The sequence below is a fragment of the Ursus arctos genome, unplaced genomic scaffold (genome assembly GCF_023065955.2).
Source record: "Ursus arctos isolate Adak ecotype North America unplaced genomic scaffold, UrsArc2.0 scaffold_27, whole genome shotgun sequence".
Classification (NCBI taxonomy): domain Eukaryota; kingdom Metazoa; phylum Chordata; class Mammalia; order Carnivora; family Ursidae; genus Ursus; species Ursus arctos.
In genome coordinates this window covers 36,663,430-36,689,332 of record NW_026622952.1, presented here as the reverse complement: position 1 = coordinate 36,689,332, position 25,903 = coordinate 36,663,430, and the positions used below count along the sequence as shown (strand labels likewise).

The window sequence follows — 25,903 nt, the reverse complement described above, 5'->3', positions numbered from 1 at the left end:
TTAATGAATAGCTAGCTGTGAGTGCTTTTCGTGCCTAACATCTTATCAATAAGAGACAGATAGATGTATCTGTTTTAAATAAATATCTGTTTTAAAAGCTATTTTTCTTTACCCAATGCAAAAAGTTTAATTTACAAAAATACAGCTCAGTAACTCACTCAATGTAATGTCTCAATTGTTAAATAGGAAAGAGAGATAAAGTGTCATTTCCGAGGGTTGTCAATGGCCACTATTCAAAAGGGTTAGGGGAGGGAGGAAGCCATAATGGGGCTCAGAAACTCTAGGTCTGAGATGAGAGGGACACAGTTTTGAAAACTGGTAAGTGAGATTTCCGTTCTTTATCTTGAAGCCTTCAAAATTTTAAATACAAGCTTTTAAAAATAGAAAATATTTCTTTTCATATTGAAAAAAGTTTTCTCTAATTGACATTTAAAAACAAAAAGCTAAGCCTACTAGTCTCCTTTCCAGAAACAAAACACACCTGGTACGAATAAAGCTGTTGGATGATAAACATTAAATATTTTGCTTTTTGTTTTCTATATCAGGCACTTGCATAAAAGGCACTTGTATTTGAATGTAAGGCTCTGTGAATCTCCTTTGTCTTTAGGGTTACTGAAAATTTAATGCACTTTCAATGTGAATATTTTAGCACTTCTAATTGCATAATCATTCTTTTAATATGCAGCGGCTTTTTTCCAATTAATTCTTGTAATCAATGAGAAATATTCTACATCTGATATCCACCTGTCTCTTCATTATCTGTTCAACACAAATAAATGACCCAACTCCAGATTCTGAACAAAACAATGCAGAAGATTCAAGAGTGGGAAGGCAGATGTCTAGGAAAGTGGGGCTCTTGGGAAAAGATAGGAAATGAGTGTCCTCCAACAAAACATAATTATGGAGGCAAAAGAACAAACAGACACAATTCCCTGGATAATGAAGCTGTGAAAAGCAGATGCAGTGAGGATGAGCAGGTAGGCATGAATTATCCAAAATAAGGAATGTCTTTAGAACTTAAAATTACATACCCACATTTACCTGCTTAGGAAAGAAGATGGTAAATAAGCTTCTTCTTTGAAATAGCCCAGATGGAAAAGCATAGTTAGTGTCTCAAAAATATTTTTATTTTTTAAAAACAAGGGACACCTGGGTGGCTCAGTCGGTTAAGCGTCTGCCTTCAGCTCAGGTCATGGTCCCAGAGTCCTGGGATCGAGTCCTACACTGGGCTCCCTGCTTTTCCCTCTTGCTCTGCCTGCCGCTCCCCTTGCTTGTGCTCTCTCTATATATCAAATAAACAAAATCTTAAAAAAAAAAAAAAAAAGATTTAGGGGTGCCTGGGTGGCTCAGGTCATTGATAATCTTAGGGTCCTGGGATTGAACCCCACATCCAGGCTCTGCACTCAGTGGGGAGTCTCCTTCTCTGCCACTCATGTGCACATGCTCTGTCATTCTCTCTCTCTCTCAAACAAATAAATCTTTTTAAAAAGGTATAAAGAAGGCAACAAGCAATCTGTGGATGTCTTTACACTTAAAACATGTTTATCTTTGTGCTCCATTGAAGAATAAAAGATCTTTTTCTTTATGCAAAATACATTCCTTATCAAGACATTCCACTTAAATGACTCACAACCAGCTTCAAGGACCCATAAATAACCATTTTTCTGGTGATGGCCCTTTTGAGCTAAAGCTAAATCTTTATTTTCCTTGTTGTAAGCTTGAGCGCATCTAAAGGAGACGGGAAGAGGAGTCAAGTACCTGGCTAACAAGCTAAGCAGCTTCAGGACAAACAAAATCAATGTAGAACTTTCCTGCCATTATGCCAAGTGTCACCACTTTTTTGCTATAAACTCATGAACAGCAGTCACCTCCCCTGCCTTTAAATGTCATATGCATCTGCCTGTGATTTCTATCAAATGTGATGTTTATACTTGTTCTTTTTTGAAACCACGCTGAAGTTACAAGGTGATCAGCGAATTCTAAGAGTTTGCAAGGAAAATGCATATGTAACCGGGCTTGACAGATTATTTAATATCAACTGTATATTTCTCAGCCAAATGCAGATCAAGTGAGAGTGTTGATCTGAAGGGTAATTGCTCTACGTCAGGGAAAAACCCACTGAAACCTGTCTCTTCCAGGGAGCTGTCATTTAAGAAAGGAGATACTGTCTACATCCTCAGGAAAATAGATCAGAATTGGTATGAGGGAGAGCACCATGGGAGAGTGGGCATTTTTCCAATCTCATATGTCGAGGTGAGTCCTTTCCTTTCCCTCTTCTGTGGTTGTTGCTTCCAAAGTCACCACAGATCAAGAATAAACAACTGTTTTCCTTCCTAGAAACTCATACCTCCTGAAAAAGCACAGCCTGCAAGACCACCTCCCCCAGCCCAGCCTGGAGAAATCGGAGAAGCTGTAGCCAAATATAATTTCAATGCTGACACAAATGTGGAGCTATCGCTGAGAAAGGTACCCTGGGTGTTTTCTTCAACAGTGCATTTTGAAAGGCTATGTATTTTCAAAACTAAAATAGGCTACCTTTTTCTTAGACATTTTTGTTTCCCCCATGTGCTACAAAGGACTCTATAAGGCCACCCTGAGGCACGTTACCCACCTCTCTGTGTCCTTCCAGATGAGGTCCCCTGCGGGACACAAAGCTTCTCAGAAAGACCTTCCCTCCTAGGCTTAGCATGGCAGGCTCCAGATCCTCTCCAAGGGGCGCCTCGGGCTGGATATCCTGGAGCATTCTGTGTGGAAACATCAAAAGGAAAAGCACTTTCATGCACCTCAAAATATTGTTGTCCTGCTGCCTTATTATTCAAATTTAAAAAAAAAATGTTCCAACATTTAATTTTATCTTGGAATCAAGGAATAGTCCTAACATAATGAAGGTACTTCTCCCTTACAGAGTCTTTTTGAGGAGCCATTTGTGCAGTGCTGTTCCCTTGATCAACCCTCTCTAGGCCTCATGACTGACCCAAATTTCACTAGCAACCTATCCAATTCTAGTAGCTCTTCTTAATAATATCAGAAAGAGGGGCACCTGGGTGGCTCAGTGGTTAAGCATCTGCCTTTGGCTCGGGTCATGATCCCAGGGTCCTGGGATCTCAGGGTCCTGGGATTGAGCCCCGCATTGGGCTCCCTGCTCAGTGGGAAGCCTGCTTCTCCCTCTCCCACAACCCCTGTTTGTGTTTGCTCTCTGGCTGTCTCCCTCTCTGCCAAAAAATAAATAAAAATCTTTAAAAAATAATAATAATATTAGAAAGAGCTCCTTTGGACTTGCAACTTTACACAGTGAAAAAAGAGCAAATGAACAATTTTCATTCTGTGCTAAGCAATCGTGTTCATTTGTTTGAGGCAACCACAGGTCTGCACAGAGCATGGGCTAGAGAGTCACACACAGGGTGGTTCTCGAACCTCTTTTGTTACGGGGGAAGTCCTTAGCTGGGAGCAAGGAAGGGAAATCCCACTGCTCTTACCCTGGCAGAATCTTCTCATTCTCCCTTCTCTGCCCTGGTTCTGAATCATCAACCGATTCTCGTCCATCCTTCAAGCTGCAACACAGCTTTCCATAAACCAAACCAGCTTCTGTTTCCTAGTGAAAGAGAAGCTTCTGCCAGTGCCATTTATAGCTCCAGCAACAGCCTAGCAACAGTGATGTGTGACCGAGAAAATCAGTACAATTTTAGGAGTAGGGAGATTTCCTTTTCTTCAGTATGTTCTGCACGGTGGTGGTGGTGGCGTGGGACAGGCTACAGGAAGACTTGCACCTTGAGTGTCCCCTGAAGGAGGCCTCCCTACTGCACTGAAGCTTCGACTGCATGCCCCCTGCGGGGCCCCATCAGCAGCCTAGACTTCCATACCACCTGTTGGATCCGCCTGCAGAACTTCTGCCATTGAACCACATTTGCCTCTTTATTTCGGGGCCACACGTGGCTTCAAGTTGAAATTTAAGCTGGGTTTTTTGGCATTGGCATGATCACGGCCGGTAGCAGGAATGGCTATTATTGCTAAAGCCAGGGGTTGTGTAGAAATGTTTAATGACCACTGTGGCATGGCCACCAACCAGTGAGAATGGGCAGTGGTGCTAACGCCATCTTGACGCATACCGGCTGGAGGTCAGCCCTGGCCACAGCTCGGGATGGTCAAGGGCACTCACTGTCTTTGCCCCGTCCTGCTAGCCTTACTCTTTGCTGTTACTTACCACATGTAGATCGAGGAAGCGAAACAGCATGCTGTTCAACTTCATCCCTCCAGAGGTTGATTTCTGCAACCCATTTCAGACACACTAGCACGACATGCTGAGTTGCACTTTTCTAAAGCTCTTCCTACAGAAGGTCATTCCCTTGAATCTGTCAGTGATAGGATAACGCTACTGTCAGTGAGATTTTCCCGTTAAACTATTCTGCTTTTTAAAGAAACTTACACAAGTCGTTTGACATGTTCCCAGTGCGAACATGTGTAAGCCCGTTCCTATTAACCAGGCATTCCTAGGGGAGATTCGATGTCATGAATAAATGATGAAATTACATATATGTTGATAATCTGTAATTTGGGTGTGAGCTCAGAGACTTTATTTGTATTCTCCTGACAAAAACAACAACAACTGGCGGTATCAAACTTTTCCCAAATGGAAAACTATTGTTTATTAGACAGCATAGACAATTACACTCTTTTTGTTATCACATCTCTATTCATAACGCATTTTCCTAATATTCATTACAGGGAGATAGAGTTATTCTTCTTAAAAGAGTTGATCAAAACTGGTATGAAGGTAAAATTCCAGGAACCAGCAGACAAGGCATCTTCCCTGTTTCCTATGTAGAAGTTGTCAAGAAGAATACGACCAAAGGTGCTGAGGATTACCCTGACCCTCCAGTCCCCCACAGCTATTCTAGTGATAGAATCCACAGCTTAAGTTCCAATAAGGTAAGAAGACCTTCTAGCATATTAGTATAATATTTGGGTAGCCTGAAGTCAGATCATCAATATGTGACATTAGACTAGAACATCGTTACCTATTGCAAAGCACAAAATGTATATGTTATGTTTCTAAGTGTATGTGCCATGTCTAGTCAATATAACTTCTTTTTCTGAGAGGTGCTAGCACAAAGGTTTAATGCTTGATTTTGATAATTTTATTTTCAAATTAAAATACTGAAGGAGAAAACATTACTATCATAAAATCCCATATGATTTATACCTATATATACACGTATATCTGCTTTTTGAAAAATTTTCTAAAGCTTTATTTTTTTCCTAAAGTTTGATTTTATTTCTATAGATGCGTATTTTCCATGGATTATATTTGGTATAAGTAGTATACGTAAGTATATGTGGATAGGTAGATCCCAAAATGGTTTATTTCAGCAACACATGGTAATTAAGTTGACAAAATTCTATTAAAGTCTTGAGGTTTTTTTAACATAGAAAGAAAGAGAGTAAAAATTTTTGATTAAGGTCCATAAGTCAGTTGGTTTATTAGTTTGAATGAAAATGTCATTGGTTATGAGGAGTCCTCCAGTTTATTTTATTAGGTTTAGGATGATTTTATGCCAGATCTACTGTCTCACTTGAGCTGTTAGCTAAAGACAATTATCTTTCTCAATATGTAGTCTAAAAGGGACTTTGCTTCCCGAACCGGTTAATTAGAAAAAGCTATTCTACTTTCTTTACTCACAGTATGAAGTTTTTCTTGATTTTACATTGAATTATATGTTGTGTTTTTTTCATGGATGGTATTTAGGGATTTTTTTCTCCTTCTTAACTTTTAAGTGTAAAACTTTAAATTACCAAGGAATTATTCCACTTCCCAACATTTTAAACATTTTGTTTTGCATAATTCATTAAACATTTTGATTGAGATCAAGGCTGGGACATAGAAAAATAAACCATTGAGAGCTAGCAAAATCATATCAACGTATCAGACGTTATCAAAGTGTGAAGTCATTTCATATCCAAATGCAAGAAGGCATCCCCGGTGACCCAAACTACTCCTTGAAAATGAGCTTAGAAGGATTTTACATATGTAGATGCTCTAAGAATCTACTCTCTCAAGGGAAGCATTTTCTTTTAAAAGGGCATTTGATTTATTCTACTCCTCTTTGAAGACTGGGTTTCAGTTACAGAGTAATTGCTCTCAATCCTTTATCATTGGGTAATACAGTTTGGTACTATCTGATTTTGTCTGATTGATTCTAAAGTTTTCCAGAAGCTCCTTTAGTATATTTATTTCACTACCAGAGCTTAATTTTAGGGATCAACATCCTTCTTTCAATAGTTCCTACTGATAAAAAGAAAAGATCAGAATCTTCATCCATATATTTGTCTTAATTACCATTCAGTCATCTCAAAAGAACTAACAGCTAAATTTCAAAGAGGCCATCCCTTCAAGTAAAATTTTATAAGAAATAAGCATGTATCTACAAAGCCTTATTTGACATGTAAGAAATTCTTCCATAATGTCCTAATTAATACTGGCAATGTAATGTTATAGATCACAGGATTTTAGTCTTGATTGTGAATATGATTTAAATGTATTTTCAGTTTCCTAAGTTTTTTCTTAGAACACCAGATTTTACATTTTCTAAAAAGAGAAATTTCACTAATAACTAATTAGTGTTTTATTCTCACTGCTGGGAAGAAAATATGTTGAAAAGTTCATTCTATAATTTGAAAAAAACACTTAATGGTTTCATCCCATCTGGTAATCTATGCTATGATATCACTGGCTTAATGAAGGAAACTTCTCAGTAGTCCTAAATTGAATCATTTTCAGAGAAAGAACTAAAGTGGCATATATCCTAATTTCTGACTGATATTTGCAAATAGAGGAAGGAACTCATTCACTCATGAATCACTCTTTGACACACTCAAATCACATTTCTCAACATACTATCTTTATTTTAGGGGAGATTCAAATGTAAGTTGATACTATTTCTGCTTTTAGTGTAGTGGAGTCCAACTCTAATGCTCTAGGGAGAAAAGATAATTATATGATTTTGTATTATAGGAATATTTATGTTATATAGGTAATTCAGATACTTAATATCACCATTAGTAGAAGCAAGTCCGTTGTAAAGCTAAGCACTTTGAACCTGTGAACGTGCATACTGCGGACCAGGGTGATAATAGGAGCAGGTAGTAACAGTGATAGTGGCAGTCATGACAATGGTGGGATTTAAAGGTCTTTCTTCCTCATCCGCATACTATTTCTGACCTTGAGAGAAAGTGAAAGTGAAAAGTCATAATCTGAAATTTTTACATATTTCACAGATTTTCAAAATCTATTATGGTGTTCTATAACAAAGAGCATAAAATAGAACACTGGCCAATAAGAAAACTTCTCTAGCCTATCAAAGGAGACTTAGGTAATTTCTGTCTTATTAAAAATTGAACACAGACAGGACTTGCTGGGAGTGGCTATCCATCTAGTAAGAGACCACATGTATGCTATCACTCTATATCAGCTGCTCAGCAGCCTTTAGTCCTGAATCTTCCACTAGAATGCTCACATGAGCTTTGTGACTCTTTGCCTCATTTATCCCACCCCATGGTGACAGGACATCATATTTCTGTAAAAAAAAATAGCTAAATAAATTCTATTAATGCCCCATTCCTATTATAGGACACAGAAGTCAAAAGTTAGGTGGCCCTAGGACCAAGAGTGCTGAGTGCATGAGTGAAGTCTCATCCTAAACAACCAACAAATCTTCCTTGAAGATTCTTTTCTTTCCAATCCCAAACCATCTACCTGGAGAGAATGAAAGTAAAATGCCACCCACCAGACTCTCAAGGCCTCCGTATGTCTAGCATGTAACATTCTTTCTAGTTCGGCAACAACAGATAAATGTCTTAGTGTGTTCCTAGGCAGCACTTCTAGAACTACTTTTAAGGAATTTCCACTAAAATTCTGCTTTGTACAATAGATCCAAAATATAGTGATAATACTAAGATACACAGAAGTATATTTTTGCTTCAGGAGATTAAGTTTCATAAATTATACTCCATAGGTTTACATAAAGGAATGGGAGTCCTAGCAGAAGTTTACTCCCATTAAGATCACATGTTCCCTTCCTATGTAAACATTTACTTTAGATTTTTTAAACTTTGAAGTAGAAATTAACATAAGTTAAGTTTGTTCTGATCATGAGTTTCTGTTCTTGAAAAATATTTTTCATTATTTATTCATTTAGAAATGTGTTACTGTATGATGATATAAAAATATTTTATGCCATATGTTATAATTACCTTACGAACATGAGTGAGAAAATTATGGACATTCAAAAGATTTGGCACCATTACAGGAAGAAAGAACACTAAACAAATTCAAGGAATTAAGAAAAACTTTCATTATTGAAGCCTTTCATTTTATATTAACATTATTTCAGAGGTATGTATGCTAAGTCAATATCTGAAGCCTAGTTTAAAAAAGCTAATCTATTAAATAAAATCACTTCAGGTTTCACTGTCTGACTTTATAACCTCGATGATGGCTTTATATTATCCTGACCTCTAAGACCCCTTCCAAATACTGGAGAGTTCCAGGGTTCAGATAACCTTCTAGCTAACATGCTAATGATTTTATTTAAATTCAGCAAAATATCTTCAAGACCATAGCATAAGATATTTTTATATTTATGACCATACTCTTCCTGCATTTCTCTGTCTCTGTGTTTTGATGTATCATTATTATTTTCTTGGTTTATTTTTTAACCATAATCCCTGCTCATTTCTAAGTTGGCTTCCAGTGAACCAGCCCCTCCTCCCATGCACAAAGCTTCACCTGGCTCAGATAAAACAGCCCAGGGGTGGTTGTCCCTGACAGCCGCATGTCCACCAGCAAACCCTTTGACCCCAACGCCACCTCCTTTTCTGGACAACTTCTTGGATGAATTAGAGAAGCTTGGTGCTTTAACCTTATCAGCTGACCAAGCCAAACCAGATATCCCAGAGGAGATCATCCTTGAAATTAAGGAGGAACCCTCAGTTCTCCTCCCATTGCCTCCAGCTTCTGTACCAGCCAAGTCAGCTTCCTCCCTGCTGCCCGTCCCCCACGCAGGGGTGACCTCAGCTGCAGTTCAGGCTTCTGAGGCAATACCACTTCAGGATCCCAGAAAGACAACTCAGAACAAGTTTGGAGATTTGACAAAAATGGGAAAGGGCCTTGGAGGGCCCAAGAGAGTACCCGAAGTCCTAGGTGATAAGTTTGCAGCCTCTGCACACAGTAGTATGGGTCCCTTGCCCATAAGTCTCCCTGTCATTGGAGAGGAAGATGAGGACATCTGTGAGGGGTTTATGTCAGGCATCCGAAGAGGGCCAAAAGCTCAAGAACCAGATGCTCTGTGGTATGCCCGTGATGGCCCAGAAGAGACACCAAGACTGCACATTGAAGAGGAAGAAGAGGAGAGAAAACCTGCCTGCTTAAAATATCCCGTAGCCACCCCCACAGATCCTAGAACTCCTAAGGAAGACAGCAATGCAGCAAAAACCAGTAATGAGGTATTTTAATCTTGCCTGATTACTGAAGAACTAACCAGTCTTACTATATTTAGATAGTACAGTTAATCACACTAATACACATCAATTTGAGCATGGCCCTAGAAGGCTTCCTACTAAGAAACACAAGCACTACATAAGTTAGGGGTGGAGTAATGGATGGAAACACACCAAATTTTAGTAAGACAATGTAAATATCTGATATAATTCCATTATTCATGACTATAAATTCATATTTAAACAATCTGTAATGTATAGTCTTCCTGATTTTTGTTATTAATAATGATAACTACATAGTTGAACTCTTACTGAGTATCAAACACTATTCTAAGAACTCTTCATCTTTACTTTTCATAACTCAATGAGGTGGGTTATATTATTAGCCCCACTTTAGAGATGAGGAAATTGATACACAGAGATGAGTCCAATTCCAAAGGCAGTTTGCAAAAAAGGAGAGAGAGAGGGAGGAAACAAAAAAGTACACCGTGCCCTTTTAACTCTCTGAAGAGAGTTATGTCTACCAGTTGGTGGCTACTTAAGACTACTAATGCATTTTCATCTTACAAACAAAGAATCTTAGGCAATGATTTTAATTAGTAAAGAGGGAAAACACCCTAAATCTTTAGCCTGTAAATTTTTCTCTTAAAACAAAAGCAAAAACAAAACTTGATCAAATATGTTACCTGTAAATTAAAAAGAAAATATGATTACTGGCAAAGACTGAAATTATGAAACAAAAAGAATGTTTTATAACGTGTTACTATGCAAGTCACTTTCCCCCTCTATTTAAACATCTTAGAAAATGAAAATAATTTTCAAAATCCCATAGTTGTCTATTAAGACCTTACCAGTAACACATATAGAGGCATGTGACCTATATTACAGGGTGTTCTTGGGCTTAAATAATGATCAATGCCCCTGAGGCCCCTGGATACCCACAAAACCCTGAGGCTTGGCTAACTTCCTCAACCAGGAGAGAAAAGGTCATCTGAACAAAGAACCCAGCCACACCTGCACTTGTATAAAATAAACACACTACTGAACACAAGAGATCATTCATTACAGAAAGTCCAACATGTTTCTAAGTTAGCTATTTAAATAACTCTTTTTTTCCTTCAATGTAATCAATCATAAGACGGTAGACGAGATTAGTTATGTGGCTTGGTTCCTAGCGGCCTGTTGCAGGCAGCCCCGGGGCCAGGCGGTGTGGGGGAGTTTCACAGCAGTTCCCGCCACGCACCCACAGGCACACTCCCCACAGGCACACGTCATCGCTCCCCACTCCCCAAGTTTTGCAACAAACTCTCTAGAAATCGTGATCTACTTTACCAGCAAGCTACAAAGAGTCGTTGCTTTTCATTGCTTTTCCTTCATTTTTAGAAGGAGCCCTCCTGTAAAGATAAAGGTGTAGAATCTGGGGGTTCCTGTCTCCAGCCACCCACTTCAAACAATGATCCCACCCACTGGGAATTCTGAATCAAATTCAAAAGAAAAGTTAGTGCTTTTCAAGCAAGAATTTGTCGTAAATGTCACTTGCCAGGGCTTTTGGTAATGTTAACGTTATTGGGGGATATTCTCTAAAGACCAGGTAACGTTGTTGTTCTCGACACAAGCCATAATCACATCTTGTCTTTCCTCAATCTTTAAGCTGCCTTCACTTTCTCCGGGAGATGGAATGTCTACACCTTTTCCCAGCTGTCTCCTTCCCTCCCTTCCTTTTCATTCTCCCTTAGCCTCTATCTCTGACCTGGCCTCAACACTTTCTCAGACTCCCCAGCCCTACTCACCTCCCCTCCTCCCTAAATGCCCTTACCAGCAGGAGATAAATTCACCAAAATTAAAGGTAACTGCATCCTGAGTGTGGTTTATTGCATGTCTTTAAATGAATTTTGTTAATTAGATATATTTAGATTTATGTCATCTTACAAGTTCTAAAAAGCCATGGAAATATTGGTTGCTAACTTTTAACATCATTGGCATGGCCTCTGTCCAAACCTTTAAAAGATACACTGGTATAGCAGCTATACCCAAATGGGGAGGTGGGGGGAACAAACTAAAATTAATATATAAGAATAGAAAGTAATCACTAGATTTTTTTTTTTTTTTTTTTTTTTTGGAGAACCATCCCATTCAAAGACATTGGCTTTGTGCCTGTCATCCTCTGTCCCTTCTCAGTGGGCTCGTTACCTCCCACGTGTCCTGCCCATCAGCGGGTTCAACAGAGCCCCAGGGCTGGATGATCTTTAGCACTGTCCTGAACCTTCTTCTTCCACAAATCTGAAGTAATTAATGAGGATGGCAGGAATGACGCTTTCTTCTGTTAACGGTTCACAAACCACCCCACTCGGAGTTTTGCAGGCTGGCAGCCTTGCTGGTTTTTAACTCCCTGTAAGGATACCATGAAAAAAGACTACCAACAAAATTAATGGCTAACGCCAGAAAGGGATTTAATGACAACCGTGGCATGAAATGAATCCATCACAGCAAAGTTCTGCTTCTACAATCAGAATGATCCTGAAATCTCTTCCTTTAGACAAAAGGTGATAGACTTCAAATAATAACCCCTCCTCACATTCAATCTTTGGAACGTGAAATGGAAGCCTCTGCAGTTAAGTGAAAACACGAAGGTTCTGGTAGAGTCTGGTTTCTGTGCTAGGAAGCACCAGCACCCAACTCCTGAGAAATGCTGTCTACACAGTATTCCAAACTCCCGTCACTGACTCCATCTACCCAAAGGGTCCAATAATGTGAATTCATCTTACCTATGAAAGGAATTTTTTGAAAAAATGGAATATTTTAAAGACTAGCAGACTCTTTGCCCTTCGAGGTTTTATTTTGGCTAGTGTGAAATAATTAGGAAAAATTTTAAATAATAATAATAATAATACTTTAGATACTATCTAAAACTAAGAATTTACCTTTCTCCCACTCTTTCTGTGGTATTCTTTTTAAGGCCAAAGTATTTATTCCTTGCCTTTCCCTTACTTGTTTCTTAGCCCTTAAACTTAGTCAATACAATGCAAAGTATCTTTAGACTCGGACTTCTCTAATTTAGACGGATGAAGATCTCGCCATTGTAGTATCAAGGACAGAACCAGGATTTACACAGGTTTATTGTCCTGCAAGAACCAAGTTCAATCTCATACACACATTAGGTTTCAATTGTTTGCAGAATGGTATGAGAGAAGGAAGGTATTCACAATAATGATGTTTTCAAAGAATACTTTCATAACTACATCAAATAACTAACTCCAGAAAAACGAAACAGTTTTTTCTCTATTTTATCTTGCTGGAGAGCAAATGATCATTTTAAATCCCCCACTGAGCTTTTTGAAAAACCTTATAAATCTATTTTCTATTCATAGGACGAATATAAGTTGACTGAAGTTATCTTTGCTTGTAAATATAGATGCAAATTGAATCAGCAGCAAAGTTTAAGTCATTATTATAGTTTAACCCCACATCTGACACTGATAAACTGTGCTGGCTTGAGTCCTCGAAGAAGGCTGCCTACTTCTTCCATGTCAAGAATATTACAAGTTACGCTTGTTACAGAGAGAGTAACTCTGCACTAAAAGCAAAGACAAAATCAAATTGTAATAATGTTTTAGTAGGTATATAGTATAGTATGCATGAAATCATTACAATACTTTTAACAACCCCTATCAACCATTGTTTTACTTAACCCATACTAATTTAATGCAATTTTATTCTTTTAAACTATTTCTGAGACAATGTAAATCTTTCACATACAATCCAAAATCTTTCATAAAAGTAAAATTCACCAACACTTTATAGATGACAGAAGACTGAAATGTACATATAAATTATGAGCGATATATAAATCAGAATCCAATATTTTCTCGTCTTTTGAGCATCTTTTTTTAAATAATGGTTTTTCATGCTAAAAATTATCATAATTCTCTATTCTTCTATAAGCTGAACTTCCGCTTCCAGCTAAGACACTTATGGCATGTGGACTCAAATTGCAACGTAAGCTCTTTATGAAGAGATACAAAGACTCTTCTTTGGGTTTCTTCCAAGAAACTCAGTTATTGTGGGCCCCTAAGAAAGTCTCCTCACTCTAAAACCATCCCATCAGAAAGTAATCCCCTTGAACACAGTTTCCAACATGGAATTAAACACTGAATCTTCCTAATATGTCCAAATGATCTTTCTGGCTATTTATCCACATCATTCCAACAGCTAATTGTTTTTTATCTATGAGCCTTGATGTTCATAGAACCCCTATATTAGTTGAGATTGGGGCAGCTGCCTTGCCAGAAAACTCAAAATAATTATAGCTGAAACAACGTACGAGTAGATTTCTCTTATGCATAAATGTAGGGCATCTAGCCAAATGTATGTGGCTCCATAGTCATCAGGAAACCCAGGAGATTCCATTTTATTTTAGCACATCATCTTCCTCAATGAGAAGCTTCCACTGCATGGTCCAAAATGGTGGCACCAGCTCCAACAGTCCCTTTCTACTGCATATATCCCATCTGTCAGAACTTATCACATGAGCACATCTTAATACAAGGAAGGCTGAGAAATAGACTTTGTTCAGAATGTCCACGTGCCTATCAAGATTCTATTACAGAGGACAAAGAAGAGAACGCGTACTGAAGAACATCAAGCATTCTCTGCCATAACCCTTAAAGAAAAATACTTAATGCATTTCATACCTAGAGACTGCAGATTTGAGGTCAATCGTTACTAACTATTATAAAAACATTCCTCAATGAGAGCTAAGAAAACCCAAGTTAAAAAAAAAAAAAAAAAGTCCTGCTGAGGTTCCCATAAGCAAGTCAAATACTTGTCTAGCACTTTTGACAAGTAGTAGATCTTGCCCACTCCTGGAAAGAAAATTAAGCATCCTCACACAAGAAAGGTTAGTTGAGTCACTGTTGTATTAAAAATCTTACTTTGAAAGTAGGCCAAAATAGTCACAAGGTGGAGATAGGACCATATTCAGTATATAATGATATTTTACCATTTTTCCCAGAAAAGCCATGTTTTCTCCTTATGTGTTTTGTTAGAAAATGTGCCCCCACTAATGATTGAAACTTTTTAGGAAACTTGATAGGTATTAAGAGAGATTTCCCTCTCTCTTACCTTGCATCTATTCAGATAAGCACAAAGAGAAGATCTGAGGCTGTCTTGAACCCCATTGTTAAACATTCTATTAAAGACACGCACATTCTTGTATGCATTCTTAGCCATGGACATTACACGCAAACATCTTCTTGATGCCAGCTTCTCTCCGTAAGTCTCTCTCTGCTCTGCCTGTCAAGTTCCATCTGAAAGCAGCCCTCGCCGCCTGTGGTGTGAAAATTGCAGGCAGCCCGAAGAGCTGTCTGCAGGCTAACTGGTAAACCCTCCCTGCCCTGCTACTATTCAAGAGTTTGGCATGCTGCGTGTGCATGAAAAAAACAAAACAGGAAAGCTCCTCCTGAGGCCGTAGAGTGAAGACAAGAACTAACTAACTTCTTATGGCTTTTCCAGGCTGACTTAAAAAGCGAGATATTTGTCTTGGGTAAGCCTCCGCGTAGCCCAGTGATGTCTAGGAGATCCTGCAGCTCACCTGTCAGAGGGCTCAGCAGTTCCCACAGGGTAGGGTCAGAACGCCCCGCCTTGCGCCAGGCACCCTGACCACCCATCCTCAGTAGGCTGGCTCTTCCTTAGTCATCATTGCTGTGCTTTGCCCCTAACGTGGAGCTAGAGGTCCCCCTGAGAGGAAGGGACCCCCGATGATGAGCTGTGAAATCAGATCAACTTGAAAATCCTCTCCTGTCTTTGGACAACGTGTTTCCCTTTTACGTCTGTATGTGTAAGCTTTCCAAACTCCAAAAAGACATGACCAAATTCTCATTCGACAAATAAGGCTGTAGTGTATGTTGTCTTCTCCATCCGTCTCATGCTTCCATGTTCTCTGTAAATCTCTGCTTTCCTTACAGTCACTGTTTTTAGTGCCAAGAATAAAGCTGTTGCTAATCATATACCGAACTCGCAGGCTTCCAGTAATGTCTGCTTCTGGGGCATTCAGCTTATTTCGATTTTTTTTTCTTAAATCCATGATCCTTGTTGCAAAATATCTTGTTGCTCCGGTGATATGTGCTACATTCGCTCCACAATCCTTTTTAAGCCTCAACTAGAGATTCGAGGATATTTCAGTACTCTGGATTGTAGGTACTGTCAGTCTTTTGACAGCTCTGATTGAATTTAAAGGCGAAATTACTTTTCCCTGTAGCTCCTTAGTTCTGTAACATCGAAAACACTTTCAGATGAATGGATTCTAAATGGTACTATCAGTTCTGAGGAAGGCAGCCAAGGCATTTGGGGATTTCTGTCTCTGCAAAAGTTGGTCTTTTCACCATTTCTATTTGATAAACCCTTGGTTTTAACCTCACCTGGTCTGTTACATGACTATGGTTTGCAAATTGTTAAGGGCCCGATTGACTGCAAAGAGGATTTCCTTTTCCACTTTCAAAAAATAGCTATCTCTGTGTTTATGCCATTTTTGTGCTTTTTGCTTGCATAATGAGACCTAGCTTTGTTTCTGAGGCAGAGATTTGGGTTGCCATAGAGAAAGAGGAATGTTGATTTGAAGAGATTCTTAGACTCACTCACAGAAGGGCCTTCCAGAGCCAAAACAAAAAGGAAGATTCTTCCACAATTAATATGGCCCAGCCATAAATTTCCCATGGGTCAGTGAGATGCTATGTTTTAGGTCACCTCAAGGTTTTTTCTTTGCCAGATTTTTACAGTATATACTTATAAGTTATATGTGTTTCTAGGAAACAAAAATATTCTATATTCTTTAGATTCATGCAAAGTTGTATATCATAATTTAAGAAGGAAAATGAGTCTATAAACATAAACATGGGATTATTAGGAGAATTTTATTGAATTATCGAACTACAACTAACATTTTCTGGGAAAAAAAATTGAAGAATTCTAGAAGTGTTTGTAACTCTTTCAAATATTCTTCCACATTAGTGTTTAAAGTAACAGTCAATTCTTACTTAAGAAATATGGAATCCTAGATACAGCTAATCCTAGAGGTGCCGCTGCAGAAGTACAGACAGACAGATGGGTTCTGGACTGACCGCATCTCCCCATCTGAGCTGGGGAAGTATGTTTTACTGAAGTCAGAGAGTCTAGGTTATTTCAGACCAGTTCCCTGATGAGCAGTGGGTTGGTTCTGGTTTTGAATATTAGCATGTGTTTAAACTTGTCTCATTTGTATCCACTTTTGATAACCTTAAAAAATAGCTACACTAAAAAAGTGGGGGGGGGGGGGAGATTGCTACATTGCCAAGGGGAAAAAGTTAAGCATTTAGGATTCCATGAAAACAGTATGGTGCTTCAGTGGGTTTTCTAATTTTTATTGTACTCTTCAGACACATGTAAGACTCTCTGAATGTCACAAATGTATATGCTATATTGATCCCAAAACTGCTAAGAAGTTATGGGTAACGAGCAGAGTTAAAATAGAAGTGAGCACAGACCAAAAACACTGGTGGCTAAAAAGTGATCCTTGCTCAAAAATTTAAAATGTGGGAAGGGAAGTACATAGTCAGAAAAACAGGTGGATATCTATTCCACCACACTCGTGGTCTTTAAAATGACCTTTCAAAATGAAAGCTGGGTGAAGGAACTTCAGGAGAGCCAGCCAAAGGCATATCAGCATGTTGCTGCCCCTCATCACCACTCGGGGGCAATAGAGTGCAGATACCGTACAGATCTTGTCCTCAAGGTTTGTGCCCTTGGAGTTCTAACACCGGAGGGGGAGAGGCAAAAGATAGTCTCCTAAGATGATTTCCTCAAGTGTCCATACAGAACATAAACACTTGCCTAAAGAACAAAATGAAGGTGCTGATTTTAACCAACTTAGTCCACTTTATTCCATCAGAGTAATTCAAGAAAGAGTGCCAGTCAAAATTATAATTGTTTCTTCTTTTTTACTTATTTGTGATATTAAGAAATGATCTTTGAGTTTGGGTTTCCTGATCTGAAAAAATGAAGCTGAATGGTTGCTAGGATTGTTTTTACATGACCAGGACACTTGAGAATTAACCCATCAGTGGGAGCTGTCTCAGCACGCTGACAAGTGAGGATACAGTATGGTTGATGATGGTACCCATACATAACAGAAGAAATGTATTTGTGGAAATGTGGATTCCGCCATGGATTCCCTGAGGGGGACAAGATTCTAATCATCATCTTGTCCAGCTCCTTGCTTTTAGAAATAATGAAGCTGAGGTGCATATCCAAAGTTACATTGTCAATGCCAACACCAGAAAAACACAAATGTGCCCTCATGAATAGCTATGAATGCTACTTACTCATTTATTGACCAAATACGTTTAAAATAAATTAATTGAAATACCGTAACCAGTCATCTTTCCTCAAAAGTGGTTCCTAACCATCCAGATTCACATGGAGAGGATTCCTGTTAAGGTAATCTTAGAAGAGTTCTAAAAGTCACCATGATAGTAGTGCTAATAAAGGCTATAGTAAACCTTGGCCTGAGTATGTGAACAGTATAGAGACCTGGTAAGTCAGAGAAGGGGTGGGGGTTCTCTTAAAGGCTATAAAGGAAAAGAAAAGATCTTGGGAAGGATTGGTACAAGCAAGGATATTGCTGGCTGGCACACCAGGAACACGACTCCTTGAGACATAGACACGTACTTCTGGCAACAGCCCAGTGTTCACAATTGTCAAAGGGGTGATTCACTTAAATTACTTATGACATGAGTCAAATTAAAGGAATTAAAGTAGTAGAATTGTAATGATGACAACGAAAAGGTTCTATATGGACTTTCCGAGTAGACTGTTTTGTATCAAGGAACAATCTGATTTTTAAAGTCGTATTTACGTTTTCACATAAGAGAGCAATGAAATTAGACCAACCAGTTGTACCAAGCCCTGGGTGCCATGATGGAAACGTCAAACTTTGACTCAACTTAAAAATATTAGAACGATTTGAACAAGTAGAAAGAGCATAGCGAAATACATTTTACAAAACATTTTTCTCTGAAGATAAGAACAGGTAATCAGATAATATTTTCTTATTTATAACTTCGCTATGCACTATAAATGGTGCTATGATGTTTCTGTGAGACAAAAGCAGCTGTCCTGGTACTCTGAAATACAGCATTTTCCATTTTCTTAATTACATTTTTATATTTTTTTGAGTGACTAATATGAGCATTTTCAATATCACATGGCTTGAATGTATAATCTTTGGCCAGAAATTTTACTCCTGGAAATAGGTTCTAAAGAATGGTCCAAAGCAAGGAAATAACTCTTTATATAAAGATGTTTATAGCATTGTTGCTCATGATAGTGAAAAAAGGCTAGACCAACCTTCACTTCAAAAGCAAAAAAGAGGGATGGTTAAGAAAACTAAAAAATATATCTACACATATGTGAGGGAATATTATTCTGCAGTGATCTAAAATGCAAAAGAAGACTGGAAAATTATTATAAAATATTAATAGCAGTTGATATACACATACCTTATTCCTGTATAAAAGTTATATACACATGATTGGATGAGAATTTGAAGAAATTTAATAGCTACAGGCTTATGGATGACTTGTGTTTATTTTACATATATTTGTTTATTTTTATTTGTCTATTTATTATTTATATAAAATAGTTATAGAATCATTAAATATGTTTATATTGAGTTAAATGACCTTAGCATGGCTGGAAAATGGTTTAGTCTTCATAATTCTTAAAACAGTATATCTTACCATTTAATAATAGATACATTGTTAGTAAATTTATATTGACTTAAAGAAGTATTGTACTCTAAAGTCATGCATGTGTCCCAACAATTTTTATCCACTCTTTAGTCTTAAGTTTATATATTCCATGCACAGACTGTTGAGTGAAATTTCTAAGAATAGTGTGAGTAAACGTCCAACTAATAGATTGAGTTCTTCAAGTTTTAGTAATGTAAGTACTTAGTCTTATGTTAGATACACAGGTGGATGGGAAGGGAGTGAATACAGAATTTAGGAAGGAGAGCGGATTACAGACTCAGAATGAAAGGAACCCCAGATTTCCGCATCCATTCTTGGACCAGGGGTTTTTCTATGGACTATCTGCAGAGGAAAATTCCCAGCCTGTCAGTAATCCATTCATAACTCTGGGACCCAGGAATTGGCCCTGATGTCTAACACATGGACCTACTAACTAATTCAGTAGCCATCAAGAAGAAGAGGATGTTTTTGAAATGTGTTGTGAATGAATTGTAATGTTTTTCTTTTCCTGAAACAGTAGCATTTAGGTAGTCAGTATAAACAATGTCAAGTTTACATATTCAACAAACATGTTAACTTTCATTCTTTGCAATATTTATGTGGATATATAGGATGCTAAGGTTTGTCATTTCCAATATTATAAGTATCTATTACAGATACTGGTCTTGATGCTTAGTTTAAAAAGAAAGGAAAGTCTTTTGAGAGTTCAGTGCACTGGGAATTTCTACCAATATTTCTCTTCTAAGGTAAAATGTTACATGTTACCTGGATATTGTTTGTTACATTCTATTTAAAGTTCTCTGTTTAAAAATGCATGTGTTTTCTCCACATTGAGAACAGAGAGTGTTAATTCCAATGTAGCATGGGATGTCTGCCTATCTATATTTTCATCCGTACTGTATGTGAAAATGTTGTCTGTGAAGGGAAAGTAGAATGAATGTGGATACTTTGCTATTAGACTAAATGTGGCCTATTTTCTGCTTGTTTGAGAAAACGCTGAAGAATAAGGTTGTATGAAGGTGTCCAGACTTCCCATTCTAGTGGTTTGGTGTCTATGTTCTTGCCATATTCCTGAACTTTGAAAAATCAATGGGACTAAACCCTGACTTTTCCTTAATGCTTGAGCAGACTAGACTGTAGATATACTCAAAACATTTGAACCTTGGTTATTTTGATTTAATGTAAAGCATCCTTCAAAATATTTGAATTTTTAATCCTGCAGAATCCCTTTGTTTTTTTTTTTCCTTCCTCTTGGTTTTTTACAACAGGAAATATTAAATGTCAAGAAAAGTACCATGCCATTATCCAAATTATCTTTTACTTAGTACCAGTTTAAACACTGATTACATTGAAAATCATTTCATTTCAGCCACAGCGTCCTGTGTTTACTCATGAAAACATTCAAGGTGGGGGGGAACCGTAAGTATTCTTCTTATCTTCTAAGTTCGAGACTAACCTTGACCCACAAAATAGACGATCGATGTACCAAAACAGAGGCCCATACAATTTTGCAAGTGAGAGCGAACAAAATAACTAACATGAGGCTCTTCTATGAAGAGAAATTACAATGGTCTCCATCTTTTATAACGGAGAAGAGAAGTTCATTTTAAAAAGAAACCCATGATTTTGCATAGAAGACTGATTTACACACCAGAGAAACCTTCCAATGCTCCAGTGATGCCCAAGGTTTATGAATCTGCCTTCCTCTCTGCTCTACTCACCACGCAAATTCTAGTAACCACGGCTTGAAAGACACAGAAATGTCCTGAAATTGTTTGTACACATATTTGAAGACCAGAAGAATGTCAAAGTAGACCAGAAGTGATGAGTTAGTAACATATTTCCAGAATTACATTCTGACAAGGGTCTTTGGAAATGGCAGTGTATTAAGACATTCACTGTCATTCAGTTAAATGCCTTGTCACGCTTTCAAATTTCTTCTCCTTTCTGACCTATAAGTGAATTTAAATTGAAGGTGTCACACATTGTCTTTAAGACTCTCTTTGTGTGTATGTGTCTTTTCCTGCTCTGTTTTGCTCATGACAGATGTTCAGAAGTATCTACTTCCTACTAGCCACTGCCTAGTCTGTAAGTCAGGAGCTAGACCCCTGGGAAGGAGCAGGGAGGGAACTAAACCTTGTCAGGCAGACCTGAGCACCAGCAGAGCCTCCCTCTGGCCCACTGTCCACGCTCTGCTCACCTGGGGGGGAACAAGTCAGCAGGGCCTTCTGTGCGGCCTGGTGCCTTCCTGGCCACTGACTCCCTCCTCACTTCTCAGAGACCTAGCAGTGAGCTAAAATCACACTCTTCAGAAACCAGCTCTCACCTCTTACCGAGTATAGCCAGAAAGGTTTTCTCGCTAGGGAAAGAGCAAAGTATATGAAAAGAACAGGTTGGAAATAAGAATCACTTAAAGTTTCATTTAATTGGAGAAAAAAAATCAAATAAGATTTGTAATTCTAAAGTTTTGGTTTGTTTCCTTATTCAAGCAGATGATAGGAACACATCACAAAAAAATAAATTCCAGACCTGTTCAGGTCCATTGCATTACTAACACATTATAGTAAGGAGCTTTTAAGGAGTTTATGAATTCATAGGTATATTATGTTATACTGTTTTATGTCCTATAAAGTTAATACATCCACGTGTGGTCATTTGGGTATTTATGAAACCACAGAGCTCACAGGTAGGAAAAGGCACATATCAAGGCCCTGCTATGGACATTAGAAAACATTCTATACTAAATTTCTATCTGATTATGACCCCAATGAGTCAGATTATGGGGTGTCACTAAATCTCTTTCATTTAAAAACTAGATTGGAGTGCAGATAGGAACATCATATTATAATGTTGCTGCATTTCAGAATTATGATAAAATATGTTATAGGAAAAGTTGCAAGTTTATAGAGAGAGCTCCAAGCTTGGCTGAGCACTTCTTATTTAAAAGACAAATTTCTTTTGAAGCGTCCTGATTCCACCACCATCATTCATCTCACCAACACATCTTTCAAAACAGCATTTTAATTGTAATTCGGCTGCATTTCCTGTCGTGCAACACTGATTTTGAAAGCCAGCAGGGACAGGGGGGTTTCCAGAAGGTTTGTTTATGTTTCCATGAAACTCCCCCCCCCTTTTTTTGTGGCCTAATTAAACCCAAATGGTAAGTAAATTTTGACAAGCACACTGGCTTTTGTCATACTAAAGTGAAGTAGGAGTTTGTGCCAATTTTTTTTTCTTAGCTCTTGGGACCTTGAGATTCCTCAAGCATCTGGGGTTTGGTGGCCTTAAATAGGCCTTTCTCCATATGAGGCTGGACAAGGGCCTGAGGGAGGGAAGGCCAAAGCCTGTAAAGCTCAATCAGAGAATCTGTATTTCCCAACATGAGAGCTTCAATGTATATTAGCAGCCCCGGAATGACTGTCTCCCTTAGATGTGACATTGGAAAAGGGACCAGGTTGAAATCAACCTTCCCCATATGGATATACAAAAGATACCATTCCTTCACCTAAGCAGCCTCAAAACCAAATCCTTAAAGCAAACAACAAAATAATCTGTCTACTCCAGCCCTGGCAAACATGCCCCATGCAAACATCCAAATTAAGCAGTGTTGATATTCAACCCCTCCTTGTCTTTTTTTTTTTTTTTTCCCCTACCACTGCTCTGGGAATCTGGCTACCTTTCTCTGTCCTTCTCCACAATCAGAATCCTTTCTCAACAGAAGACATCAGACGCCCAATTTCAAAAGAGTACACGGGGCAGAAAAGATTTTCTAAGAGGACAAAATATTAACAGGGAAGGGAATCTCTCATGTTGCGATTTCAAGGGTAGATAAGATATTCCAGGAGATGGTGTTAGGCATCACCTCTTACCAGCTCTCTCCCAGACAACTACCACCACCTCCAGAGGCCAACTTTATCTGGGTCCCCCAATCTGAAAAAGTTAATGGACAGAGAGGGAAGCCAATGGAGCCATGTCCCTGATTTATGATATGTTTGAGTTCAAATGATAAGAAAGTTTTGTTCCACCAAAATGTGATTTTTCTGACTAAAGTAATTAGAAATAAATCATTCTTGTCCCAGCAGTATTCAACATTATCTACTTTCTAAAGTTGACTTTAAAAAACCCAGAGTGCCCTGAAATGTAGTTGTTATTATCTTATATTGGCAGAATTACATAACTGCTAGAAGAAACAGCAAAAACAAATTCACTGATTTTTTTTTAATTCCCCTCATGATACTGGTAATATTTCAGTAGTAATATGAAGTTTTCACGTTAACTGCATATCATATGCTTCCTGAGCCGCAGAGCTGCTAGAATTTTTGTCTTCACTTTCCAAAATGCCAGGCCACAATCATATGCATTAAAATACATACTATTATATTACCACAAATTCAATTTTACTGATCAATGTCACCAAAATAAAGACTCTCAACGAATTCAGGCAGAGAAAGGAAAGTGGTAGCATTCTATCTGTAATTCTTTTTGATACAAAATTATTTCAAGGGAGAGTTTAACATCAAACACAATTTCTCCAGGACCCATTTTAAAAAGAAACGTATATCCATGATCTACTGTTTGATATTGATTCAGTGATCACTGAGCATAGAAATCATCTGCTTGACTTCATAGGTGAATTACACCAGATTTTCAAATTCTAAGTCCTCACAAAACACTGGCTCAAACTATGAAACTAAACTGCTTTAAGGAATTCCTGTTGGTGAAAAAAAAATCACCTTTTCTTTTACAGCAATCTCCATATAGCTGTCTCCATATGTCTGAGATAGTTTTACATCTCTGTTTAGAACCTTGAAAATTCCACTTGAAAGTTGCAATTATTTGCTTTTGGTTATGGCCAACTAAAACAATAATTCCTTCTTGTTGTTACATCACTGAATAATGTACACATCACTTCTTTTATATTCTGAACTATTATTTAAAGTCCTCATGATATCTTTGACTCAAATATTAGAATACAGGTCTGATTTATAAATGTCAAAATGTTTTAATCCAACTTGTGGATATTACAACCTTCCACAAATATTCCTCCTTATACTTTTGAAATGCTATCAGAGTGGTCTAAACCCCATGAAAGTCCAAATACTTCTGTTCACTTTACATGCTTACCAAAGACTTACACTATCTAATTTCACATGTTAATAAGGACAGAAATGTTAAAAGTAAAATGACTATGTACAGTCTTCTATAGTTTCACAAAGGTGTAAAGATTTGTCTTTAAACACATCCATTTGTCCTGTTTAAGATTTCAGGCTCTGTATAACTATACTCCTAGGAATGAAGATGAGCTGGAGCTCAGAGAAAGTGATGTCATTGATGTGATGGAGAAGTGTGACGATGGATGGTTTGTGGGTATGTGGACACTTCCTTTCAGATGCCTTTGGCCATTTTATAATTTGTTTGTATTTGCTCCTTTGTGACAGTCAAGCTTTCTTTGATTTCATGATGCCTCTGATCTTTCATGTATTACATATGCACTATGTAATCCCAAGGCAACAATGCATTGCATTTTTTTTAAGTAGGCTCCATACCCAGCGTGGAGCCCAACACGGGACTTGAACTCACAACCCTGAGATCAAGACCTGAGCTGAGATCAAGAGTCAGATGTTTCACCGACTGAGCCACCCAGGTGCCCCTGCATTGCATTTTTAATATGGTTTACTATTTATTGTTTCAGGTATATGTGATTTTCTGCTAGTTTTATCCCAATTCAACTGAGAGAAGAAAATTTCTTTGAATAGCACCAACCAGGAAAGACTGGGATCTAAGAACTCTAACAATGGTGTTTCCTAGATGAGAAATATTAACACTCTGTTCAGTGGGCTATGTTAGGTATCAGCAGTGAGGATCTCATTGGAGAAAGCAAGATGAAGTCAGCAAATCATCTACTTTATTAGGTCTGATGTTAAATACCCTGAAAGTTCAATGATTCACCTTCATTTTAATTCTTGGTATAAGTAGAGAGAAGTTTCATTCTTACCACTTTAAAGACAAATCCCATTCTTACCACCTTAAAAGAAGAATAAGGGGCATTTGGGTGGCTCAGTTGGTTGAAGGGCTGACTTGATTTAGGCTCAGGTCATGATCTCAGGGTCATGAGATGGAGACCTATGTCAGGCTCCCTGCTCAGTGGGAGTCTGCTTGAGATTTTCTTTCTCCCTTTCCCTCTGCCCCTCCCCCACTCATGCATGCTCGATCTCTCTCCCTCTTTGCCTAAAAATAAATAAATCTTAAAAAAAAAAGAAGAAGACTAGAGCTCTTCTGAGAAAACATTTGTAGACAAGATCATACAACAGGACACACAGGAAAGAGGTAACAAAGAAATAAAGGCATAGGAAGATAGAGGAGACAAGATGAAGGTATGAGGGCTTTCTATAGACAGGCCATCAGTGGGGAAAATAATAAAAGAACAGAGGTCACATTTGCAGCCACAAGCCCCTGCTTCTGTTCATATGGAGCTTCCCCACTTAGAAGAAAAGTAAATGGCTAACCTACACAGGGAAAAAGAAAATCAATCAAACCAAGATAATAAGTTCCAGAACATAAATGAGAAATGAAACTGTAGAGCCCCTCTTCACTCTATTTGAGCTTCTAAGGAAGAATTCAGTGCACCA

At 38.1% G+C, this 25,903-nt stretch overlaps 1 protein-coding gene across 9 annotated transcripts in view; it reads left to right on the top strand.

Moving 5' to 3' along the window:
• SORBS2 (sorbin and SH3 domain containing 2) overlaps positions 1-25,903 on the top strand; it is a 176,299-nt gene that overhangs the window by 147,416 nt on the left and 2,980 nt on the right. For all 9 annotated transcript variants that reach the window (XM_057303562.1, XM_048226386.2, XM_048226385.2 and 6 more), the window contains 5 exons: positions 2,139-2,253; positions 2,338-2,466; positions 4,723-4,926; positions 20,644-20,693; positions 24,535-24,641. In XM_057303562.1, the coding sequence (XP_057159545.1) occupies positions 2,139-2,253; positions 2,338-2,466; positions 4,723-4,926; positions 20,644-20,693; positions 24,535-24,641 (605 nt within the window). The remainder of the gene's footprint in view (positions 1-2,138; positions 2,254-2,337; positions 2,467-4,722; positions 4,927-20,643; positions 20,694-24,534; positions 24,642-25,903) is intronic.